We start from the raw sequence: 21012 nt of genomic DNA on the forward strand, positions 1-21012 counted from the left end.
CCCAGGGCAGGGACTGGCAGGACACTGATTGGTACCATTAGGTGGGGTTAGTTAGACAAGCTCTCAGGGTGCAGCAGCTCTGCCCAGCTCCCAGGCAAGACACCAGCCAATGTATGGACAGTGGGGGGGGGGGGGGCAGGTAAGACCAGCCTGCACCTCTCATAAGGAATTCTGTCTTCTTTTCGCAGCAGATCAGTTGCCACCCTCAGTAACCAAAGAGGAACCCAAACTATGGCAGGTGAGAGAAGAGATGACCGCCCCCCGCCCCCACCCAGTCCCTCACTGGTGCTCCTCATGGGATAGAGACAGAGAAGGGCTTGGAGATCTTTGGGAACTCATCTGTCTGTTTTTCTAGTCTTGACTTTGGGTTTTAACTTGTTGGCCTGAATAAAGGATGCCCAGCTCCCCCATAGGAGCCCCTTCCCATTCTCCCTTCTCCAGCTTTACCCCAGTGATGTTCCCAGGGTCTTCGTTAGGTGCCCCTGCCCACTTCCCAGGGACTCCATGAATGCTGCTGGAGGACCACTACCTGAATCCACAGAAAATTCCAAAACCCTGCTCATAGGCAGAAGCAGTGGGAGACAATCCCACTCGATGGTGGGATGGGAGGAGGGGCTCATGTTCCTTGGTTCTTCCGTCAGTGCTCCATTGTATTAAAGGGCCACCCACTAGGAAGAGTAGGGAGGGTTCATCTCCCTTTCTCCCACCTTCTAGAGAAGCCCCCCAGGAAGTCCGCCCTTCATGGGGTGAGCATCCGGCAGCTGGTGGAGGAGATCCCGGAAGGCTGCAGCACACCAGACTTCCAGCAGAAGCCCGTCGCCCTGGCGCTGCAGGAAGGTGAGACCCGGGAGGGGAGCTGCTGAGAGCCCGAAGGAGAGAGCTCAGACCCGTCCTTCCCAGCCTGCCTCCCGGACCCCCTATCCAGCGTCAGGCCACACCATATCTCCCTCTCCTTGTGGGGTGCCTTCCTGGGTCCCCAGAAGGGGCGGGGGACCTAAGGGGCAGAATGGGCAAAGGGAGTGAAGATACGCTATGGTACGCTGAAACGAGAGATATTTGGAAACAAGGCTGGGGGCTGCTCACTGGGAAGCAGGAGAGGTGGTGGTGTTTCCGAGCTCCTCTCCCTGCACCTGGGCTCTGGGCAGCTGCTGCAGACGTTATTAAAATGAGATTCATGAGAGGAGTGCCCAGGAAAGTGATGGGAGCAAAGACTTTTGAGGGAAGGGGTGAGAACTGGTGGTCTTTTCCCAGCACAGGTTCCTACAATACCTTGCAATTTACATCATTTTGGCACAAGAAAAAGAAGAGCACTTTATTTTTCTAAATCTGACTCTAAGCCCTCACTCAAAATACAAACAAAGGTCATGAGCAAGTGTCTGTCATCACAGGGAAGGGCCCTTGGTCTTTGCTCTGCACTGCTCTCTCAGGAGATGTTCCTGGCAGAAGCCCAAGGGATTTCTTGAGGGTAGGAAGCTCCCAGCCTCCCATGCCAAACACAGAGCTTGGGCTCTTTCCTGAGCCTGGAACCCTGTGTCTTGGGGTCATCCCACCTTGAGAGAGGACATGGAACTCCCAAAAGACCCGTCCCCAGTCTTGGGAGAGTCCTTCTGACTCTTCCCCTACCCTTGCAAAGAAACGCACCGTCCACCCCAAGCCCTGCTTGCCTTCCCTTCCACCGTGGACTGTCCAGCCACAACTTTTCCTCAAGGAGCCCACGCTCTGGGATGCAGAAGCCAGGTGGGGGGGGGGGGTCTGTCTTCTGGGCGTCTAGAAACTGCTGCTTTCTGTCCGGCATCATAAGAGTCCTTGAGCCAGGGCGCCAAGGCCAGACATGCTTCTTGGAATGGGCAGTTGAAACCTCTAGAGCCATGAACACAACAAATTAAAGTCTCAAGAGAGTACACTCTCAGAGTACACACCTCCCCCAGGTGGCCAATCTTTTGACCACCTTTTCCTGCCACAGGGAAAAATGCCATCTTCCGGGCCCTGGTCTGTGGGGAGCCCCAGCCTGAGGTCCATTGGCAGAGCACCAAAGGTCACCTCAGTAACTCCAGCAAGTACCACATCTCCTCCTCCCCCAGCGGCAAGGAGCATGTGCTACAGGTAAGATAGGCCGCCCCCCCCCAATCCCCCAACCCAGGTCTACTAGTCTTTCCCTGGGCCCTTGAAGGGCTCCGCGGTGACCTGCAGAACCCAGAGGATTACGAGATGCTCCCCGTTGGGGTTGGGCCCACTCAGCTCCATTCTGTGGCCCAGGTGGCCAGAGCTGGGTGGGGACCCGCCAGGCCTGCGGGTACTCTGCTAATACCCTGGCGTGTGGCATAGGCTGGAGTCTGACAATCCCAGGCTGGCTTCCAACCCCAGACCCACCATCTTGGCCTTGGCAAGTTCCTTACTTCTCCGTACTTCCGTTTCCTCCCCTGTGACAGTGGTGGGGTGGGGGTGGGGGTGTAATAATAGTACTTCGCAGTGTTGTCATGGGTATGAAAAGTTTATGTAAAGTATCTCGCCAGTGTTTGGCCTCCAGGAGGTTCTCTATCCCCACCGGCCAATATTAGTAATAATTAGAGCTACAAGTCACAGAACACCCACTCTGTGCTGAACTTTGGGCTAAACATTTGACAGAGACTATATCATTTACTCCTGACCATTCACTACTTTTGGAGGCATTATTATCCTCACCTTATAAAAAAGTAAGGATCAGAGAGGTTAGGTAATTTATCCCAGGTCCCACAGCCCATACTCCACGACAGAGACGATATGCAGTCCCAGACCCATTTGACCCCAAAAAGCCATCTCTTTCTGCGTCACCAGGTTACCTCTGCTGGCCAAAATGCCCTCCCCCAACCTGGCAACGGTACATCCACTCCCTGTCACCCCCCGCTTTTTGTTTTGGGGTCTGATTCCTTGATGAAGACTGTGGGCTCTGTAAGGAAAGGGCTATGTCTTATCCATCCTGATAGACCTCTAGCCATGTCTCATAAGGCGAGAAAGGGGGCAGCACTAGCCCTGTTCCCCTGACCTGGGCCTCTCTGCAGATCAACAAGCTGACGGGCGAGGACTCGGACCTGTACCGCTGCACTGCAGTGAATGTCTACGGCGAGGCCACGTGCTCCACGAGGCTCCTGGTCATCGAAGGTGGGCTTGTCCCCTTCCCTCATTGGCGCTTGGGGTGCTAGCCCCGGCTTTCTCCTCAGAGAGCCCTCCGAGGCCTCAGAGGCGGGGCAGCTGGTGGGGTGAAAGGAGAGAGGGACAGCAAGGCCGCTGTCCCATCTGGTGCCAGGGCCCTTGGCTTCACCCACTCACACGCAGCGTCTGCATGTGGTCTAAAAGGCGCTCGCTCAGCAGATGCCCGCTGCAGGAGCTCTGAAGGATATTCTCTTAACCCTGCGGCATGAGGGCGGGACCTCAAGCTCGGTTTCTGGGCCTGACCATTTGCTAACTCCTTCAGCGGGCTTCGTTTCCTTCTCTGGGCCCGATTTCTCCACTCTACAGGGGATATCTTATCCAGGCTACATCAGAGGGGCAGACAGGTCATATGAAGGCCAAATCCTTGCTCAGACATGGGGGGCAGGGAGGTTGTTGGTTTGTCTTGACTTGCAGGGTTTCCAAATTTTAAATCAATCGTTGACGTACAATAACGGGAAGGGGCATGTCTCTTGAGAAAGCGGATCTAGTCTTTCGATGGCTTATGCTTTTGCCTACGAGTAACAGAAAACCCTATGAATAGCCCAAGAAATAAAGACACTTGATTATGTCACATGATAAGGAGTCCTAAGGTTAGAGTCCAGGGCTCAAATCACAGCTCAGCGCTGTCATGGGCCAACCAGACGCTTCCTGTCTCGCTGAGCTGTCACCCAAAGACGTTGGCTTAGAGCCTCACGGTCATAAGACTGCTGCTGGGGATCCAAACTGAATCCATGTTCAAGGTGGGAAGAAGGGGAAAGAGGTGGCCCCAGGTACAGCAGGCCCTTTTATAAAGAAAGCAGAAGTTTTCTCAGAAACACGTTGGACACCTCCGTTTGTATCTCATTGACCAGACCTGTGTCACATGGCCACTCCTGGTGCCCAGGGCAGCTGGGAAGGGGAGGAGTTAGCTTTCCAGCCTCCTTCCCACCAGTGGGAGCGGGTGATGAGGACAAGGACTGGGAATGGCTGCAGGATCAGCCAAACAGCAGTGTCGGCCTTCCTGAGCAACATCCGACCCGTACTCTGAAATGGCAGCTCCTGGGGGACACGGGACAGCCACTGCCCTTGCTTCTGCCACTCCCCCCACCCACCCCTGCAGACACGATAGCCGGCTCCCTCAACCAGGTCAGTTCCACCTCAGTCACACGAAGGCTCTGGGTATCAAAGCTTATGATGGACAGACCCTCTGCCCTGCCCTGTCCTTATGATGGACAGACCCTCTTGCTGAGCTGTTGCCTTGCCTTTGTGGACAGTGGGAAGGACAGGGCCGTGGCACTCAGCTGGTTCTCAGGAAGACCCTCAGGGTGTCTCGCTTCTCTCCTTATCTGCCCACATTAATTCCCTCCTCTCCTCCTGATGATCCAGTTGGCTTTCGGAAGAACCGGAAGAGGCACAAGGAGCCCCAGGAGGGTAGGTGAAAGGGTTGCCAGAAATCTTCTTGGGTTTTGGGGAACAGGCTACTCCACTCCTGGTGCTCCCGACTTGGCCAAGCCCCTACTAACACGTTACGGATCATCACTGGTCCACAGGAGAGCACCATCCAAAGGCTCGGTTGTCAGCCGTGGACCACAGGTCCTCCGACTGCAGTCCCTGACACCCCCCCCCCCAACTCCCATTGCCACAGAAAAGCCCTGCAGTAGCCCCTTGAAATCTCCCCCTGGGCGTGGGGCCTCATTGCTTGTCCTTTTCTAGACCTCAAGAAGGAGCTGATGGACTACCGAAATCTTCTGAAAAAGAGGTGGGTGTAAGCCTGTCCAGGGACGGGGCTGGAGGCTCCCCAGCTATGTCCATGAGCCCATGGGGCTCAGCTCTCCCCTCCACTGGCTAGAAAGCCAGACTGCGGGTAGCCAGCAGGAGGAGAGACGAGCACTGACCCTATATTCTGTTCCCTTTAAGCAATGTGTCCTTGAATGAATCCTCATTCCTCTCTGGGTCTTGACTCACTCATTTTTAAAATGGGGTGCTCCACTAGAACCATGATTTAAAAAAAAAAGTATTAAGGTAACAGAATAATGTGACCCCCCCCCCATCTTTCTGAGCAGTCCACAGTACAAGGTGTTAGGAATGGAGTTTCTACCCTTAAAAGTTCAGACTGTGGGGGGTAGGGGGGAGGCCGCCCTTGCCCATCTCTGGGTCCCCCGTGTCCCGACAGAGCTCAGGCCCAGGGCCCAGCTCCCTTCCCCCACTCCCTCCATCCCGTCCCTTTCTTCTAGTGCAGAGAAAGCAGCTCCCCACAGCCTCTCAGGGTGGCAGGTCCAGGGGACCAGCTCCTGGGGCTCCGCTGGGGCTCCCCTGGGGCTCCCCTGGCCTCTGACCTGCCCGCCCTGCTCCCCAGGGCCCCGCCTCCCGCCAAGAAAAAGGTGGACCTGGAGCAGGTGTGGCAGCTTCTGATGACCGCCGACCGCAAGGACTACGAGCGCATCTGCCTGAAGTACGGCATCGTGGACTACCGCGGCATGCTGCGCAAGCTCAAGGAGATGCGGAAGGAGCACGAGGACAAGATGGCGCAGGTGCTTCCGCCCGGCCGCCGCCTCGCGGGCGCCCCCACCCGGAGCTGGGCCCCACGCAGGGCCGGCCCGCAGCCCACCTCCAGGGCCGCCTGTGGCCGGGACCCAGGCCTCCAGTCAACGTTCTGGCTTCAAAATCTGGCTCAGATACTAAAATCCGGGGCATTGGGAAAGTTAGGGCCTCCGTGTCTTGATTTCCTTATCTGCAAAATGGGTGTTACAGTTGTACCTGCCCCTTTGGATCAGGGAGAGGATGAACTAGGCAATATAATTAAAGCACTTAACTGTGCTTTAATTACTTAATAGTGCCTGATGCCTGGCAAGGGCTTCCTGTCCGCTGTCATCCTCCCCAGACTTTGGATGCCTGTCTTATTTCTAAAGGCTTCCAGTAGAGGGGATTTCAGCATTGTCTGCTTATCCCAGTGTCTTATAAACTGTATAGGAAGTTCTTTCCTGGGTCTAACTTAACTATAGCATGTCTAATTCGTCTTCTGGAAATGCAAAACAACTAGTTTTCACCATCCTGAAAATAGTATTTTATCACCTTGAAGGTGGTTCATCAAATATCCTGGGCCTTAGTTTTCTGTCCTCTAAGCTTTCTCATTGACCCTAACACAGGGCTTTGCCCGTAGTAGGTGCTCAACTAATTTTTATTGCCTGGAAGAGTAGATGAACAGAAATGCCCTACCGTGTTCTCGGAAAACCTGGACGCCTGGGGTCCTTTCTCACTTTGCTTCCTGACCTGATATCTCTCATCTTGGAAAATTTCTTCCCACCTGTAAAATGGGCAAATGCATGCTTGAGTGAGACATGGCGGGGGGGGGGGGGGGACTGGGGAGTGTGGAGTGCCCCAAAGAGAGAGCTCAGAGCGATCCCTTGGTATGTTTGTCTTTCCTAGTACGTTAACACCGTCTCCAACTTAAGACACATCAGGGTCAGCAAGGAGGGGATCGCAACATTTGATCTGGAGCTGGATCTCAAGGATCCCAGGAGCAAGGTTTACCTGTATAAGGTGAGGCTGGAGGAGTCTTTGAGGGAGGAGGGATCTGACAGGGAGGCTGCTGGTCCTGGGGGTAGGAGCTATGGGTCCCTTGGATTCCCCTCTGGGAGCAACTCAAGCGCACAGACGGTGAACCTTGCCTCCCCTGGAGTTCCTGATTGGAGGGAAGTCAAACTGTGGTGTGGACATTTCACAGACTCCTCTTACTCTCACTGAGCAAACCGGTTCCCTAGTCAGGGCACCAGGATTCTTAGATTCTAAGGATTCTAAGAAAGTGCACCCCCACCCCCCTGCATCTGTTTCTTGGCTCTAGCTGGTCCTGCTCCCTGTCACCGTCTTCCCTTGTATCCACACAGCTAATTCCCTCATCCCGCACCCAGATGTCCCCTGACCGCCCTGTCTGACACTGCTGTGTCCCCCCCTGCCCCACCCTGCATCCCCGAATCCATATCCTCCTCTCTCTTTTTTCCCTACTTCTCTTTCTAATATAGGTTATATGATCTGCTTATGATATGTGTTATTTGTGTCCCTCCTAGAATTTTAGCTCCCTGGGGGGCAGAAATCTTTGTTTTATTCACTGTTGTGCCCCAAGTACTTAACCCAGGGCCTGGCACACAGTAGGCAACCAAAGGTGAGTTGTTAATATCTGGCAAGAAACAAATATATTTAGGCTTTAGCTAAAGGGGGCATGTGCATGGATTACTGGTTTTGTGGAGCTCTGAAAATACCTGATGGCTCTCTTGTTCCCCTCTGAAAATGAGTGTGTCTCAGGTGTCTCTCTCAGGACACTTGCCAATTATTCACTTCATGGTCAGAGTCAGGGACCACCCTCCCCTCCCTGTTTTCAAAGCCTCTGAGCCCTGCTCTCCACCCCTGCCCCTGGCCCCCTCCCCATCTCCTCTGTGGTTGCAGCAATGTTGTCTGGTGCCAGGGGCCTGTGGGAGAAAACTGCCCAAAGGGGGTCGGAGCAGGAGGTGCTGGGGACCCACGGAGGCCCTGAGCCTCCCTCTTCCTTTCTCTGCCTCAGGATGGTGAGATGGTCCCCTACAGCCTTGACAACCAGACCAAGCACTGTCTGCGGCGGCTGGGGAAGCGCTATCAGTTCCAGATCCGGGACCTGCAGGCTGAGGATGCCGGCATTTACCAGGTCAAGGTGGAGGATGCTGAAATCTTCTCCACGGAACTGGATGCCAGCGGTGGGTGGTCTTCCCCCTGCAGAAGCTGGAGCGGAGGAGATCTGTTAGGAGGGGGCCCATGTTGGTGCCATAGCTGGGGATTGGAGGGGTGGAGAGTGGAAGATAAATGTGCCCCCACCCCCGCCCTGCCTTGCAAAGACTGTAAGGGAGCAGAATGCACACCCACGTGGTTACACTGAAATGATCTCTGCTTTCCAGGGGTCTGGGTCCGAGGTCTATGTTCTTTTGGTGGTGAGCTGGGCCCTCCTGGGTTCCAGCCGCAGACATAGTGTCTGTGCCGTGGCCCTGCTTACAGACCTTCTGCAGCAGAGATTCAATCTCCAGATCCGATCCAGACAAATTTCACAGGCTCTAGCCACAGCCCCACTCTTTTCTGCTGCAGACTCCCCCTCCCACACTCCCCAGTAAGAAGCCACACCCAGGTGCAGCACCCTTGTGCCCTGAACAGAAGTCTTCTTCCCTGCCTTCTGTGCCCCCTCCCTACCTGGGAACTCTCCTGTCCTCTCTCATCACACTCTGTCCCATCCCCTCGAGTAGCTGTGTACGCATCACCTCCCCAGCCCCCCCCCCCCTTGGAGTACTTTAAAGTTCCGGAGGCCTCCTGGGAGCAGGAGAGACCTGGAGAGGAAAACTGTGGGCAGACAGAACATAAAAAACATGGTTCTAAGTCAATGTTAAGGAAGAAAGAGGGCATGAGATCTCCAGCAGGCCTGGTACGCCTGGACAGGGCTTTGAAAAGCTGAGAAATGGCATGGCATAGGGGAAGGGGCGAGGGACTTTGGTTTCAGCCGGACCTGGGTGTGAATTCTGCCTGGGCTGCCTCTTAGTTGGGTAAGACTTGGTTTCCTTACTTGTAAAAAAGAAATAATAATACCTATCTGGGAGGTGGTCCGAGGATTCATAAGAGACCATGACTGTCAGCACATCGCTTTTCTTCATATACCCATCTTACCCCCAGACCTAATCTCTGGATTTAGGATCATGGAATTCCAGAGCTGAGAACGGTCTTACAGTTCATAACCTCGTTATAAGCCCTCATTTTATGTTGGGAACTGTCACCTGGGGTAAAGAGGTGACCTACCCCAGGTGACACAGGAGGTCTGCGGCTGAGCTGCTCTAAACCTGGGCTCCTGAGCTCCTGGCTGTGCTGTGTCAGGTCACACTGGGTTACGCCGCCAAGCTAATGTCCCCATTCCTGCTTCCCCGACAGCCATCCCCTCCAGAGTGGTGGTCCCGCTGGTTGAGGCTCACTGTGAAGAGCAGGGCGATGCTGTCTTCGAGTGTGTTCTCTCCAGCCCCTGCCCCCATGCCGCCTGGAATTTCCGGCACCGGCCCCTCCAACCCAGCGACAAATACGAAGTGTTTGTGTCCCCTGATGGGCTGACCCACCGGCTGGTAGTCAGGGGGGCCCATTTGTCAGACATGGGCCCTTACTCACTGGGCACTGGATTCCACAGCTCTACTGCCTGGCTGGTTGTTGGAGGTGAGTGGTTCATACCTCTGTCTTTCTCTCTCTACCAAGACAAGAGTCTGGGGCTGAGAAGGGCATGGAAAAAGCCGGGGCCAGGGGCTTCCTTTGGTCAGTCATTTGCTTTTGATGATTCCTTCAGTCTCCGAGAATGAAGAGATCTATTAATAGATAAGAGATCTATCTAATAGATCTGAGATCTATTCCTGACTTACTGCAATGCCGGGCCTTCCTGGGCAGCCCGGTCCTCCTCCACTGTCTGGGCTCCGTAGGCCTCTAGGAATGCTTCTGGGAATACAGATCCAAGGTGGCCTGAGGGTCCTGGCTAGGGCTTGGCTCTGATCCAGGATGGATGAGAACCTGGGTCAGACCAAAGGACACCCTTAAATCCCCTACAGATATGGGTTCAAGGTGATCCTAGGAAACTAGAATCTTCAACTAGTAGGCATTTTTAAGGCAGATGGTGAGCAAATAGCTCTTTTAAAAATCATGCAACTGTTCGTGGCAGTTTGATAAGCAGGTGAGTTTTGGGTTATATATTTTCCCAAAAGTCCTTATGGACCATATAGCAGGGCACGGTGGTCTGTGGGCACAGGGCTGGGGGAGGTGGCGATAGGACTCATCTATCAGGAAGCCGGCATACCCTGGCTTCCTTCTGAGATGGTCAGCTTTTTCTCTGCTGGGGAAACTGAGAGTCAGGCAAAGCAGTTGAGGTCAGACAGGTACCTTGGACTAATTTAACAGGTCTTTTCTTTTGTCTCTCAATGGGGGCATTGACCTCTTCTCAAAACAGGGAAAGACAAAAGCCTTCTGACTGCAAGTGCTGACCGTCAGCAGCAAGCCCAAGGAGCCCAGACCTCAGAAGCAGAAGATTCCAGGAGCATCAGTGGCAAGGGAGGGAAACCCAGAAAGCAGGGCCTGCTGGAGGGCTCCCTTAGTGGGGCCAGGCCTGCTTCTGGGCTCCAGCTCACAGATGACCTAGAGACAGGTGGCCTTGGTGGGCATGGCTACTCCCTGGTAGGGAGTGATGGGGCAGCTGGCTTAGCCTGGGACCCTGGGCAGACAGGAAAGGGCTTTCTAGAAGGAGAGGGAGGCACAGTCACTGCCCTTGGGGAAAATCAACTCCACAGAGAGGGTGGCTGGGGCAGAAGCCTTCCCGGGAGCCCCTGTGCACAGGGAGAGGGTCTGGAATCAGGTTTGGGTCTCATGGAAGTTCAACAGCAAGATCATGGCACAGGCAGTGATGGGGATGGATGCCATAGGACAGGAGGAGGCTGGGCGGCTGAGTCCAGGTACCCTCAGGTGGGAGGACTGGGGAGCGCCAGGGAAGGAGAGGAGTACAGAGAGGACCACGGGAGTCCCCTGGACGGGCATAACCAGGAGCAACTCTTCAGTGCTCATATGGGACCTGGGAGAGGAAAGACAGCCCTGAGGGGATCCCAGTCTGGTCCTATGGACTCTTGGTCAGAAGGGGGAGTGATGGAAGAGATTTTGCAGGGGGAAAACCTGGGTGAGGTGGAGGGAGGGGGTGATCTGAGCAGGGGAAGACAGAGAGGAGCCCCAAGGGCAGTGTGGGGCAGGGGGACCGGCCTGGGGGAAGCTGGAGACAGCAGTGGGGCGGATGGTCCTGGGGCCCAGGAGTATCCTGGAGAACGAGCTTCTAGCTCCAAGACAGGCATAGGCCCTGAGTCCTGGGGCTCTCAGAGAGGCATGGGTGCTGATGATGCTGAAGAAGAGGGCTGCTGGGAGCCAGGGGAGTCTCGAGGGCAGATACCTAAAGGAAAGAACTCCCAGGAACCATCAATATCTGGTAGCAGAAGTTTCCTCCTGGGACGAGGGGGGCCTGAGGCCAAAGGTGAGGGGTCACTACAGACAGCTGGTCAAGGCCCAGGGAAGTCTGTGGGTGGGGGAAAGGGCTACAAAACCAGCCCCACAGGCCCAGGAGGTCCCAGGGGCTGGGAGAAGGGCCTACAGGGGCCCAGGGGAAGGGAGGGCCAGAAAACAGTAGGGGACTTGGGTGAGTCAGGGGATGGCTCTGGAAGCTTCCAGTATTCCCAAGGTTGGCCAGCAGGTCAGTGGGGGGCAGAGGATGCTGGCAGAATAGAGTCTGAGAGCACAGATCCTTGGGATGACACAGGGTCCAGTCTCAGCAAAACTGAGACCCACCACAGGCCTGGACTTTTGGGGTCTGGGGATGGGGAAAGTGGTATGGGTGGTACCCAGGGGGCTGGACTGATGGGGTCTGGTCAGGGGGTGGATGCCAGAAGCCACAAGCTAATTGGGTCTCCAAGCCTGGATGCTCAGGGTTCTGGGAAGACACTAGGAGACACTGGTGGATTAAAAGGTCCGGGGACAATGGGCTCTGAACCAGATTTCTGGAATGGGTCATGGAACTCCAGAGGAAAAGGACCCAGAGGTAAGACAGGCTATGAGGTTGGCTTAGGAGGTCCAGGGAGGATGGAATCTAGGTATGGTGATGGCACAGAATACGCTAGAGGAGTAGGTCCTGAAACTGGGGCTGGCTATAGCGACGGCTCAGCAGTGTCAGGAGAAATGGGATTCGGTTATGGCACTGGCTACAGAGTGGCCTCTGGGGCACCTGGCGGAACAGAGTTTGAGAAAGGGGGTGGTTATACACATGGCTCAGGGGTGCCTGGAGGAATGTGGTCTGGAAACGGAGATAGTGATGGTCCTGCAATACGGCGATCTGGGAGACTTGCTAATCTCAAGAGTGGCTCAGGTGGCCATGATAGAGGGCCCAGCGATGAAGCCAGGATGCCTCTAGAGGCCAGAGATGTATCCAAAGCCCAGGGGGAAGCTGGCCCTGGGAAAAGGCATCATTCCAGCGGTGGCCTAGGGAGCCCTGGGACAGCGGGGTCTGTGGGGAGAGGTGGCCTCAGGGCCTCAACAACTATGGAGGCTGTTGGGGAAGGACATGCAGATGCAGAACCAGGGGTCTCTGGAAGAATAAGGCCTTGGGGTCAGACTGGAGACTACGGGGACTTCAGAGCCTCAGGGGCTCTGGGGGCCTTTGGAGAAGGAAGCCGTGAAGAGGGCCCTGGGGAAGCCATGGAGCCGAGGAATCTGAAGGCAGGGGACAAAGTGAATGTTGGGGTTGGGACCAGGGGCCTTGGTGCTAGGGTTCCTGGAGCTGGAGCTGGTCATTGGGATGATACCAAGGTCCCCAAGGCACTGGCTCCTCATCCTGAAGCCAGTTCTGAGAGCCAAGGAACTTATGGGCCTGGTGGTGTGCCTGGTCATGGGGGTGGATCAGGAATTCCAGGGTCTCAGCAAATTGGAAGCAGAACAGCTTATAGAGGAAGGTCAAAGGGTCTTGGGTCTGGGGGAATGGGGTCAGGGGGTGAGGCATATTATAAGGATGGTATTGGGGTTTCTGGGGAGATGGAGTCAGTAGATGAGGCAGACTATAGGAAAGATTCAGGGACTCCTGAGGGAATGGGTTCATTGGGTAAGGCAGATCATAGGGATGATTTAGGGGGCTCTGGGAGAATGGGGATGAGGGGTGAGGCAGGTTATGGGGATGGCTTGGGGGGTTCTGGGAGAATAGGGGCAAGGGGTGAGGCACGTTATAGGCATAGCTTGGGGGATTCTGGGAGAATTGGGTCAAGGGGTGAGCCAGGTTATAAGGATGGCTTGGAGGGTTCTCGGAGAATGAGGATGGGGGGTGAGGCAGGTTATAAGGATGGTTTGGGGGGTTCTGGGAAAATGGGGATGGGGGGTGAGGCAGGTTATAAGGATGGTTTAGGGGGTTCTGGGAGAATGGGGATGGGGGGTGAGGCAGGGTATGGGGATGGCTTAGGAGGTCCTGGAAAAATGGGGGCAGGGGCTGGGGAAGGTTATAGGGATGGCTTAGGAGGCCCTGGGAGAATTGGGCCAGGGGGTGAGGCAGGTTATAAAGCTGGTTTGGGGGATTCTGGGAGAATGGGGGTGGGGGGTGAGGCGGGGTATGGTGATGGCTTAGGAGGCCCTGGGAGAATTGGGCCAGGGGGTGAGGCAGGTTATAAGGATGGTTTGGGGGGTTCTGGGAGAATGGGCATGGGGGGTGAAGCGGGGTATGGTGATGGCTTAGGAGGCCCTGGGAGAATTGGGCCACGGGGTGAGGTGGGTTATAAGGCTGGTTTGGGGGGTTCTGGGAGAATGGGGATGGGGGGTGAGGCAGGGTATGGGGATGGCTTAGGAGGCCCTGGGAGAATTGGGCCAGGGGGTGAGGTGGGTTATAAGGCTGGTTTGGGGGGTTCTGGGAGAATGGGGATGGGGGGTGAGGCAGGGTATGGGGATGGCTTAGGAGGCCCTGGGAGAATTGGGTCAGGGGGTGAAGCAGGTTATAAGGCTGGTTTGGGGGGTTCTGGGAGAATGGGGATGGGGGGTGAGGCAGGGTATGGGGATGGCTTAGGAGGCCCTGGGAGAATTGGGCCAGGGGGTGAGGTGGGTTATAAGGCTGGTTTGGGGGGTTCTGGGAGAATGGGGATGGGGGGTGAGGCAGGGTATGGTGATGGCTTAGGAGGCCCTGGGAGAATTGGGCCAGGGGGTGAGGCAGGTTATAAGGATGGTTTGGGGGGTTCTGGGAGAATGGGGATGGGGGGTGAAGCAGGGTATGGGGATGGCTTAGGAGGCCCTGGGAGAATTGGGTCAGGGGGTGAAGCAGGTTATAAGGCTGGTTTGGGGGGTTCTGGGAGAATGGGGATGGGGGGTGAGGCAGGGTATGGGGATGGCTTAGGAGGCCCTGGGAGAATTGGGTCAGGGGGTGAAGCAGGTTCTAAGGATGGTTTGGGGGATTCTGGGAGAATGGGGTCAAAGAGTGAGAAAGATTATGTGGATGGCTTAGGGGATTCTAGTAGAATGGGGATAGGGGATGAGGCAGGCTATGGGGATGGCCCTGGAGGTCCTGGAAAAATGGGCTCAGGGGGTGAGGCAGGTTATAAGGCTGGTTTGGGGGATTCTGGGAGAATGGGGATGGGGAGTGAGACACGTTATGGGGATGGCTTGGGGGATTCTGGGGGAATTGGGTCAAAGGGTGAGATAGGTTATAAGGATGGTTTGGGGGGTTCCAAGAGAATAGGGGAAGGAGGTGAAGCAAGTTATGGTGACGGCTTGAGAGACTCTGGGAGAATTGGATCAAAGGATGATGCAGGTTATAGGGTTGGTTTGGGGGGTTCTGGGAGAATGGAGATGGGTGGTAAAGCTGGTTATGGGGATGGCTTAGGGGAATCTGGGAGAATGGGGATGGGGGGTGGGACAGCTTATAAGAATGGCTTAATGGGTTCTGCGAGAATGGGGGCAAGGAGTGAGGAACATTATAAGGATGGCTTGGGGGTTTCTGGAAGAATTGGATCAGTGGATGAGGTAGGTTATGGCGATGGTCTGGGGCATTCTGGGAGAATGGGAACAGAGGATGAGGCAGGTCATGGGGATGGCTTAGGGGATTCTGGGAGAACTGGGCCAAAGGGTGAGAAAGGTTATGGGGACGGCTTGGAAGGTTCTGGTAGAATTGGATCAAGGGGTGAGGCAGGTTTTAAGGATGGTTTGGGGGGTTCTGAGAAAATGGGGCCAGGAGGTACAGGTTATAGGGATGGCTTGGGAGGTCCTAGAAGAGTTGGGTCAGGGGGTGAGGCAGGTTATAAGGCTGGTTTGGGGGATTCTGGGAGAATGGGGGTGGGGGGTGAGGCAGAGGATGGGGATGGTTTAGGAGGTCCTGGAAAAATGGGGACAGGGGCTGAGGAAGGTTATAGGGATGGCTTAGGAGGTCCTGGGAGACTTGGGTCAGGGGGTGAGGCAGGTTATAAGGCTGGTTTGGGGGATTCTGGGAGAATGGGGGTGGGGGGTGAGGCAGGGGATGGGGATGGCTTAGGAGGTCCTGGAAAAATGGGGACAGGGGCTGAGGAAGGTTATAGGGATGGCTTAGGAGGTCCTGGGAGAATTGGGTCAGGGGGTGAGGCAGGTTATAAGGCTAGTTTGGGGGGTTCTGGGAGAATGGGGGTGGGGGGTGAGGCGGGGTATGGGGATGGCTTAGGAGGCCCTGGGAGAATTGGGCCAGGGGGTGAGGTGGGTTATAAGGCTGGTTTGGGGGGTTCTGGGAGAATGGGGGTGGGGGGTGAGGCGGGGTATGGGGATGGCTTAGGAGGTCCTGGAAAAATGGGGACAGGGGCTGAGGAAGGTTATAGGGATGGCTTAGGAGGTCCTGGGAGAATTGGGTCAGGGGGTGAAGCAGGTTCTAAGAATGGTTTGGGGGGTTCTGGGAGAATGGGGTCAAAGAGTGAGAAAAATTATGTGGATGGCTTAGGGGATTCTAGTAGAATGGGGATAGGGGATGAGGCAGGCTATGGGGATGGCCCTGGAGGTCCTGGAAAAATGGGCTCAGGGGGTGAGGCAGGTTATAAGGCTGGTTTGGGGGATTCTGGGAGAATGGGGATGGGGAGTGAGACACGTTATGGGGATGGCTTGGGGGATTCTGGGGGAATTGGGTCAAAGGGTGAGATAGGTTATAAGGATGGTTTGGGGGGTTCCAAGAGAATAGGGGAAGGAGGTGAAGCAAGTTATGGTGACGGCTTGAGAGACTCTGGGAGAATTGGATCAAAGGATGATGCAGGTTATAGGGTTGGTTTGGGGGGTTCTGGGAGAATGGAGATGGGTGGTAAAGCTGGTTATGGGGATGGCTTAGGGGAATCTGGGAGAATGGGGATGGGGGGTGGGACAGCTTATAAGAATGGCTTAATGGGTTCTGCGAGAATGGGGGCAGGGGGTGAGGAACATTATAAGGATGGCTTGGGGGTTTCTGGAAGAATTGGATCAGTGGATGAGGTAGGTTATGGCGATGGTCTGGGGCATTCTGGGAGAATGGGAACAGAGGATGAGGCAGGTCATGGGGATGGCTTAGGGGATTCTGGGAGAACTGGGCCAAAGGGTGAGAAAGGTTATGGGGACGGCTTGGAAGGTTCTGGTAGAATTGGATCAAGGGGTGAGGCACGTTTTAAGGATGGTTTGGGGGGTTCTGGCAGAATGGGGATGGGGGATGAGGCAGGTTATGCGGATGGCTTGGGAGGTTCTGAGAAAATGGGGCCAGGAGGTACAGGTTATAGGGATGGCTTGGGAGGTCCTAGAAGAGTTGGGTCAGGGGGTGAGGCAGGTTATAAGGCTGGTTTGGGGGGTTCTGGGAGAATGGGGATGGGGGGTGAGGCAGGTTATGGAGATGGCTTGGTAGCGTCTGGAAGAATTGGATCAGGGGGTGATGCAGGTTATAAGGATGGTTTGGGGGCTTCTGAGAGAATGGGGGCAGGGGGTAAAGCAGGTTATGGGGCTGGCTTGGGGGAGTCTGAGAGAATTGGGCCAAGCGGTGACAAAGGTTATAAAGATGGTTTGGGGGTTTCTGGGAGACTTGGGTCAGGGGGAGAAGCAGGTTATAAGGATGGTTTGGGGAGTTCTGGGAGACTCAGGTCAGGACATGAAGCAGGCCCTAGGGATGGTTTGGGGGGTACTAGGGGACTGGGGTCAGGAAGTGAGGCAGATTATAGGGGAGGCTCAGGAAGATCTGGAGAAATGGGGTCAGGAGGTGAGGTGGGCTACAGAGATGCTTCAGGGAAGTTCAGAGTAACAGGCACACAGGCTGGAGTAGGATATGAAGGTGGACCCAGGAGCCAAGAAACCATAGAGCATGCTCCAGGCCAAGAAGGGGCTGGTCGGTGTCAAGACCCACGGTTCCTGGATAGCAAAGTTTCAGGTCTTGGAAGGGGCAGGTCTATTGGCTCAGGGGACTCAGGCATCCTGGATAAGGGGAATTTCACTGATAGAGAGAAGAGTCTCACCCAAAAACCTGGGGATTTAGGACGTCGGGGAGCCTGGAATAGTCTAGATGGTCCCTTGGCCGGAAAAGACTCTATGGACAGATCAGAGGGTATCCAGGGCCTGGGCTTTCAGCTAGACAAAGGGCAAAGAGGAGAAAGAGGATCCCTGGGATATCAGGGGTCCCTGGGGGCTGAGAATGACAGAGCCCAAGGTCCAGGGGCCCTAAAGGAGTATGAGAGATGGGGAGCAGAAGAGTCTGGAGGGTCAGACAGAAGGCCTGGCCAGTTCAGCAGGTCTCAAAGATGGTTGGGGGTGGAGGCTGGAACAGCAAAGGGAAGGGGAGCAGACAAGGCCAGAGCCTCGGGGCAGCCCCTGGGAGGAGAGGACCGAGAGAGCCGAAGGGTGACTCTGCACGGAGACCAGAGTTGGGAGCCCCTGAGTCATCTTGGCAGCAGGAGAGGTGGCCCGGAGGGCAGGTCAGACATCTATGGTCAGGGGAGGGATGCCACCCAGAGTCCCAGATCCAGACACAAGCTTGGCACTGACGGTTTCTCCAAGGAGGCCCAAGGTAGGTATTTCTCATGGGAATGGCTCCGGTGGGGTAGAGCCAAGGGGGACAGGGATGACTGCGTCAGTCTCACTTCTGCCTCCAGCCCCAGGAGATTGTCCCTGCCAGTGCCCCCCATTTTCAGGGATCTCTTTCCATCCAGGAAAACCCCTTCCTCCTTATGCAGGTGGACCCCAGACCGCATGGGGCCGAGAGGTCTCTGGGTCTCTGTCTTAACAGTCTATGTCCAAAGACCTGGAGCTGTTGGAATACACCCTGTGGGTTACTCAGACTTCCTGTCTGCGTACTCAAGGGGGGCCCTTCATCCCCCTCAAACCCCAGGTCCCCCACACCACCCTAAGTCTTGTGGAGAAAAATGGAAGCTTTGGTTTGGCTGGCACGGGCTCAGCCCAGTCGGCAGGACACGGTGGCCTCCCAGAGCTCAGTGTAGGCAACCGTCTGGGAGGCTGGGCCTTGGCGGAAATCCCTGGGTAACCAGCTCCCGACTCCCTCTTGTCTCTTCAGGCCCCAGGGGCTACTTCTCCCAGGGCCTGGCTGACACGGAAGTGCAGCAGGGAGAGGCTGCTGTGCTCTCCTGTACCCTCACCTGCGACCTGGGCCCCGGTGCCTGGTTTAAAGATGGAGTCAAGGTACTGCCCCCCATGCTTTACTGACAGTTTATGGGGGGGCGGGGAGTGAAGCAGTAAAGAGTAGAGGGTAGATACTTTGCAAGAAAGATTTTTTATTCTTTTTTAAAGATTTTATTTGAGAGAGTGAGAGCGCACAAGCCGGGGAGGCAGAGAGGGACAGAGGGAGAAGCAGACTCCCCACTGAGGCTGAGCAGGGAGCGCAGTGTTGGGCTCGATCCCAGGACCCCAGGATCATGACCTGAGCCAAAGGCAGATGCTTAACCGACTGAGCCACCCAGGCACCCCAAGATTTTTCATTCTTCATATTACTAGAGCACCTACCCTGTGATTTGTCTAAATAGCCAGCATGTTGATGTTTTTAAAATAAAACCGGATTTTTAGGTAGATGTGTACCCTCTTCACTTCCCCCTGGACACACCCCTTCCTCTCCCAGATGCCTCCTCCTCATCTAAAACGTCTGTTGTGTCCCAACACTTGTTGAATTCCACTGTCCTCCAAGGCGCGGTACAAACGCCACCTCAACCCAGCCAGCCGGGACCTCTCCACTCTCGGAACAGCCCTTCTGTCCTATAGCCCTTCTGTTCTCTGCCACAGCTGTCCTCTCAGGAGGACCGACGACATCAGGGTGGTCTAGGGCACGGGCCTTGGCGCCCGCTAGACCATGCTTCAGATCCCAGCTCCGCCTCTTACCTCTGGTTTCACCTATAAGATGGGGCCAATAATAATACTGACATAAGGTTGTTGCAACATTAAATGAGGTGCTGAGCTTGGAGGGCACTAGCGTGCACCTGGGGCATGCAATGGTTTCCCGGACGCCGCTATTACTACAGTTCCTACATTGCATTAATAAGGGGCCCCGCTTCCCCCCCTCCCCCTGCCTGGGGGAGCTGGGCAGGATGGAGATGACGGTCTCCTCCACGCCCCTTGTTTGCAGCTCAGCACCCAGGATGGAGTCGTCTTTGAGCAAGATGGTCTCGTGCACAAGCTCCTCATTGCCCACGTGCAGGGGACCCAGGCTGGGAGGTACACCTTTGTAGCCGGCAACCAGCGAAGCGAGGCCACCCTGAGTGTCCACGGTGAGGCTCAGCCCCACCCCCCGCCCCTGCTCCACAGGCTCTCTGCTCCAGGGGGTCGGCATCCCCTCCACGGTCCTCACGGGGGAGGAGGGGTGGTCTTTACTCTCAGCCTACACTTCCTCCCCCGGGTCCTCTTTCCCCACGCCCCTGGTACACAGCGCCCAGCCTGTCTTTGACTCCCTGGCCCCGTTATATCTCTAGATCGCCCCGTCATCGCTGCTGATGTGACAGAGAAACTGAGAGAGCCACTGGTGGTCAAGGCTGGGAAGCCGGTGACGGTGAAGATCCCCTTCCAGAGCCGCCTCCCAGTTCAGGCTTCCTGGAAGAAGGACGGGACTGAAGTGGTGGACAGCGGCCGCCGCCAGGGAGCGCAGGTGGCCCTGGGGGAAGGCTTCACCCGGCTGTGCCTCCCCAGCGCCAGCAGGAAGGACGGTGGCCGGTACCGCGTGACACTGAAGAGCGAGGGCGGCTCTGTGCAGGCTGAGCTCACCCTGCAAGTTATAGGTGCCAGCCCCAGCCTTCTCCCCAGCTGAGGCCCGAGTGCTCCCAGGGTTCTGGGGCCTCCCTGCTGGCAGGAGCAGGCCCAGTTTGTGCTCCCCAGCCCCAACCCTCATTTGCATGTTCTCTAAGATACAAACCTCCCTGCTGGCAGGAGCAGGCCCAGTGTGTGCCCCCCAGCCCCAACCCTCATTTGCATGTTCTCTAAGATACAAACCTACTCCACCTTGTCCTTTCTTCCCTCCTCAGACTGGTTAGGAAGAAGACAGGGCTGGTGGCTCTTCTCTGCGAGCTAAGGCACTGGGCCAGGGGCGGGGTGGGGGACCACTGGGGTGGGATGGTGGCCCTCAGCCTTGAGCAGTGCCAGCAAGTTAGGACTGCCTGTGGCCAGAGAGCTGAGCAGGTGCCTGTACTGGCCACAGGGATGCATTCCGGGTCACCTCTGTGTGTGTGGGGGGAGGGGGGGAGATACCTCCAGGTAAAGCCCGAGGCTCTCTGGGCATTCCACCCTGTAGCCGGCCTATCCGCTGATGAGGGGGGAGGTCTCGTACTTCTCCCTTTCAGCTCCTTTGACTCCCCCTTCTCTTCCTGCTTCTCTCGGTGGGACCCCAGACAAGCCCCAGGCCCCACAAGGTCCCCTGGAGGTAGAGGATCGCCGGGGGGCTGGTGTCTGCCTCCACTGGCGGCCCCCAAAGGACGACGGGGGCCGGGCCGTGGAGCACTACGTGGTGGAGAGGCGGCAAGCCGGCCGGACCGCTTGGCTGAAGGTGGGCGAGCCCCCTGCTGGCAGCACCACCTTCACCGATGCCCACGTGGAGCAGGGCAGGAAATACACCTTCCGGGTGCGAGCTGTGACCTCTGAGGGGGCGGGGGAAGCCTTGGAGTCCACGGAGGTGTTGGTGGCTCCTGAGGGTAAGAGGATGGACCGGGCCTTAGCGTTCCCCAGAGGGGGGGCGGGGCTGCCTCGGACACTGAGGGACGCAACGGTGGGGGGTCGTTTTGGGGCCCTTGTAGAGAGCACTGTGGAGACTCCTCGTGTAGGTTCACTTGGGATTTGGCAGGAGACCAGGAAACAAGGGTC

The 21012-nt window shown here is 56.2% G+C and overlaps 1 protein-coding gene across 1 annotated transcript in view; it reads left to right on the forward strand.

Moving 5' to 3' along the window:
* Positions 1-231: 231 nt before the first annotated feature.
* IGFN1 (immunoglobulin like and fibronectin type III domain containing 1) overlaps positions 232-21012 on the forward strand; it is a gene marked incomplete at its 5' end in the record, with an annotated part of 30158 nt that continues 9377 nt past the window's right edge. Inside the window, 16 exons of the mRNA XM_082703055.1 lie at positions 232-238; positions 715-837; positions 1964-2103; positions 3039-3138; positions 4555-4599; positions 4882-4927; positions 5525-5699; positions 6595-6708; positions 7724-7892; positions 9103-9375; positions 10154-12462; positions 17293-17728; positions 18233-18357; positions 19292-19433; positions 19635-19937; positions 20544-20843. Coding sequence (XP_082559181.1) covers positions 232-238; positions 715-837; positions 1964-2103; positions 3039-3138; positions 4555-4599; positions 4882-4927; positions 5525-5699; positions 6595-6708; positions 7724-7892; positions 9103-9375; positions 10154-12462; positions 17293-17728; positions 18233-18357; positions 19292-19433; positions 19635-19937; positions 20544-20843 — 4807 coding nt within the window. The remainder of the gene's footprint in view (positions 239-714; positions 838-1963; positions 2104-3038; positions 3139-4554; positions 4600-4881; positions 4928-5524; positions 5700-6594; positions 6709-7723; positions 7893-9102; positions 9376-10153; positions 12463-17292; positions 17729-18232; positions 18358-19291; positions 19434-19634; positions 19938-20543; positions 20844-21012) is intronic.

This window comes from Mustela nivalis (genome assembly GCF_964662115.1).
Source record: "Mustela nivalis genome assembly, chromosome: 16".
Classification (NCBI taxonomy): Eukaryota; Metazoa; Chordata; class Mammalia; order Carnivora; family Mustelidae; genus Mustela; species Mustela nivalis.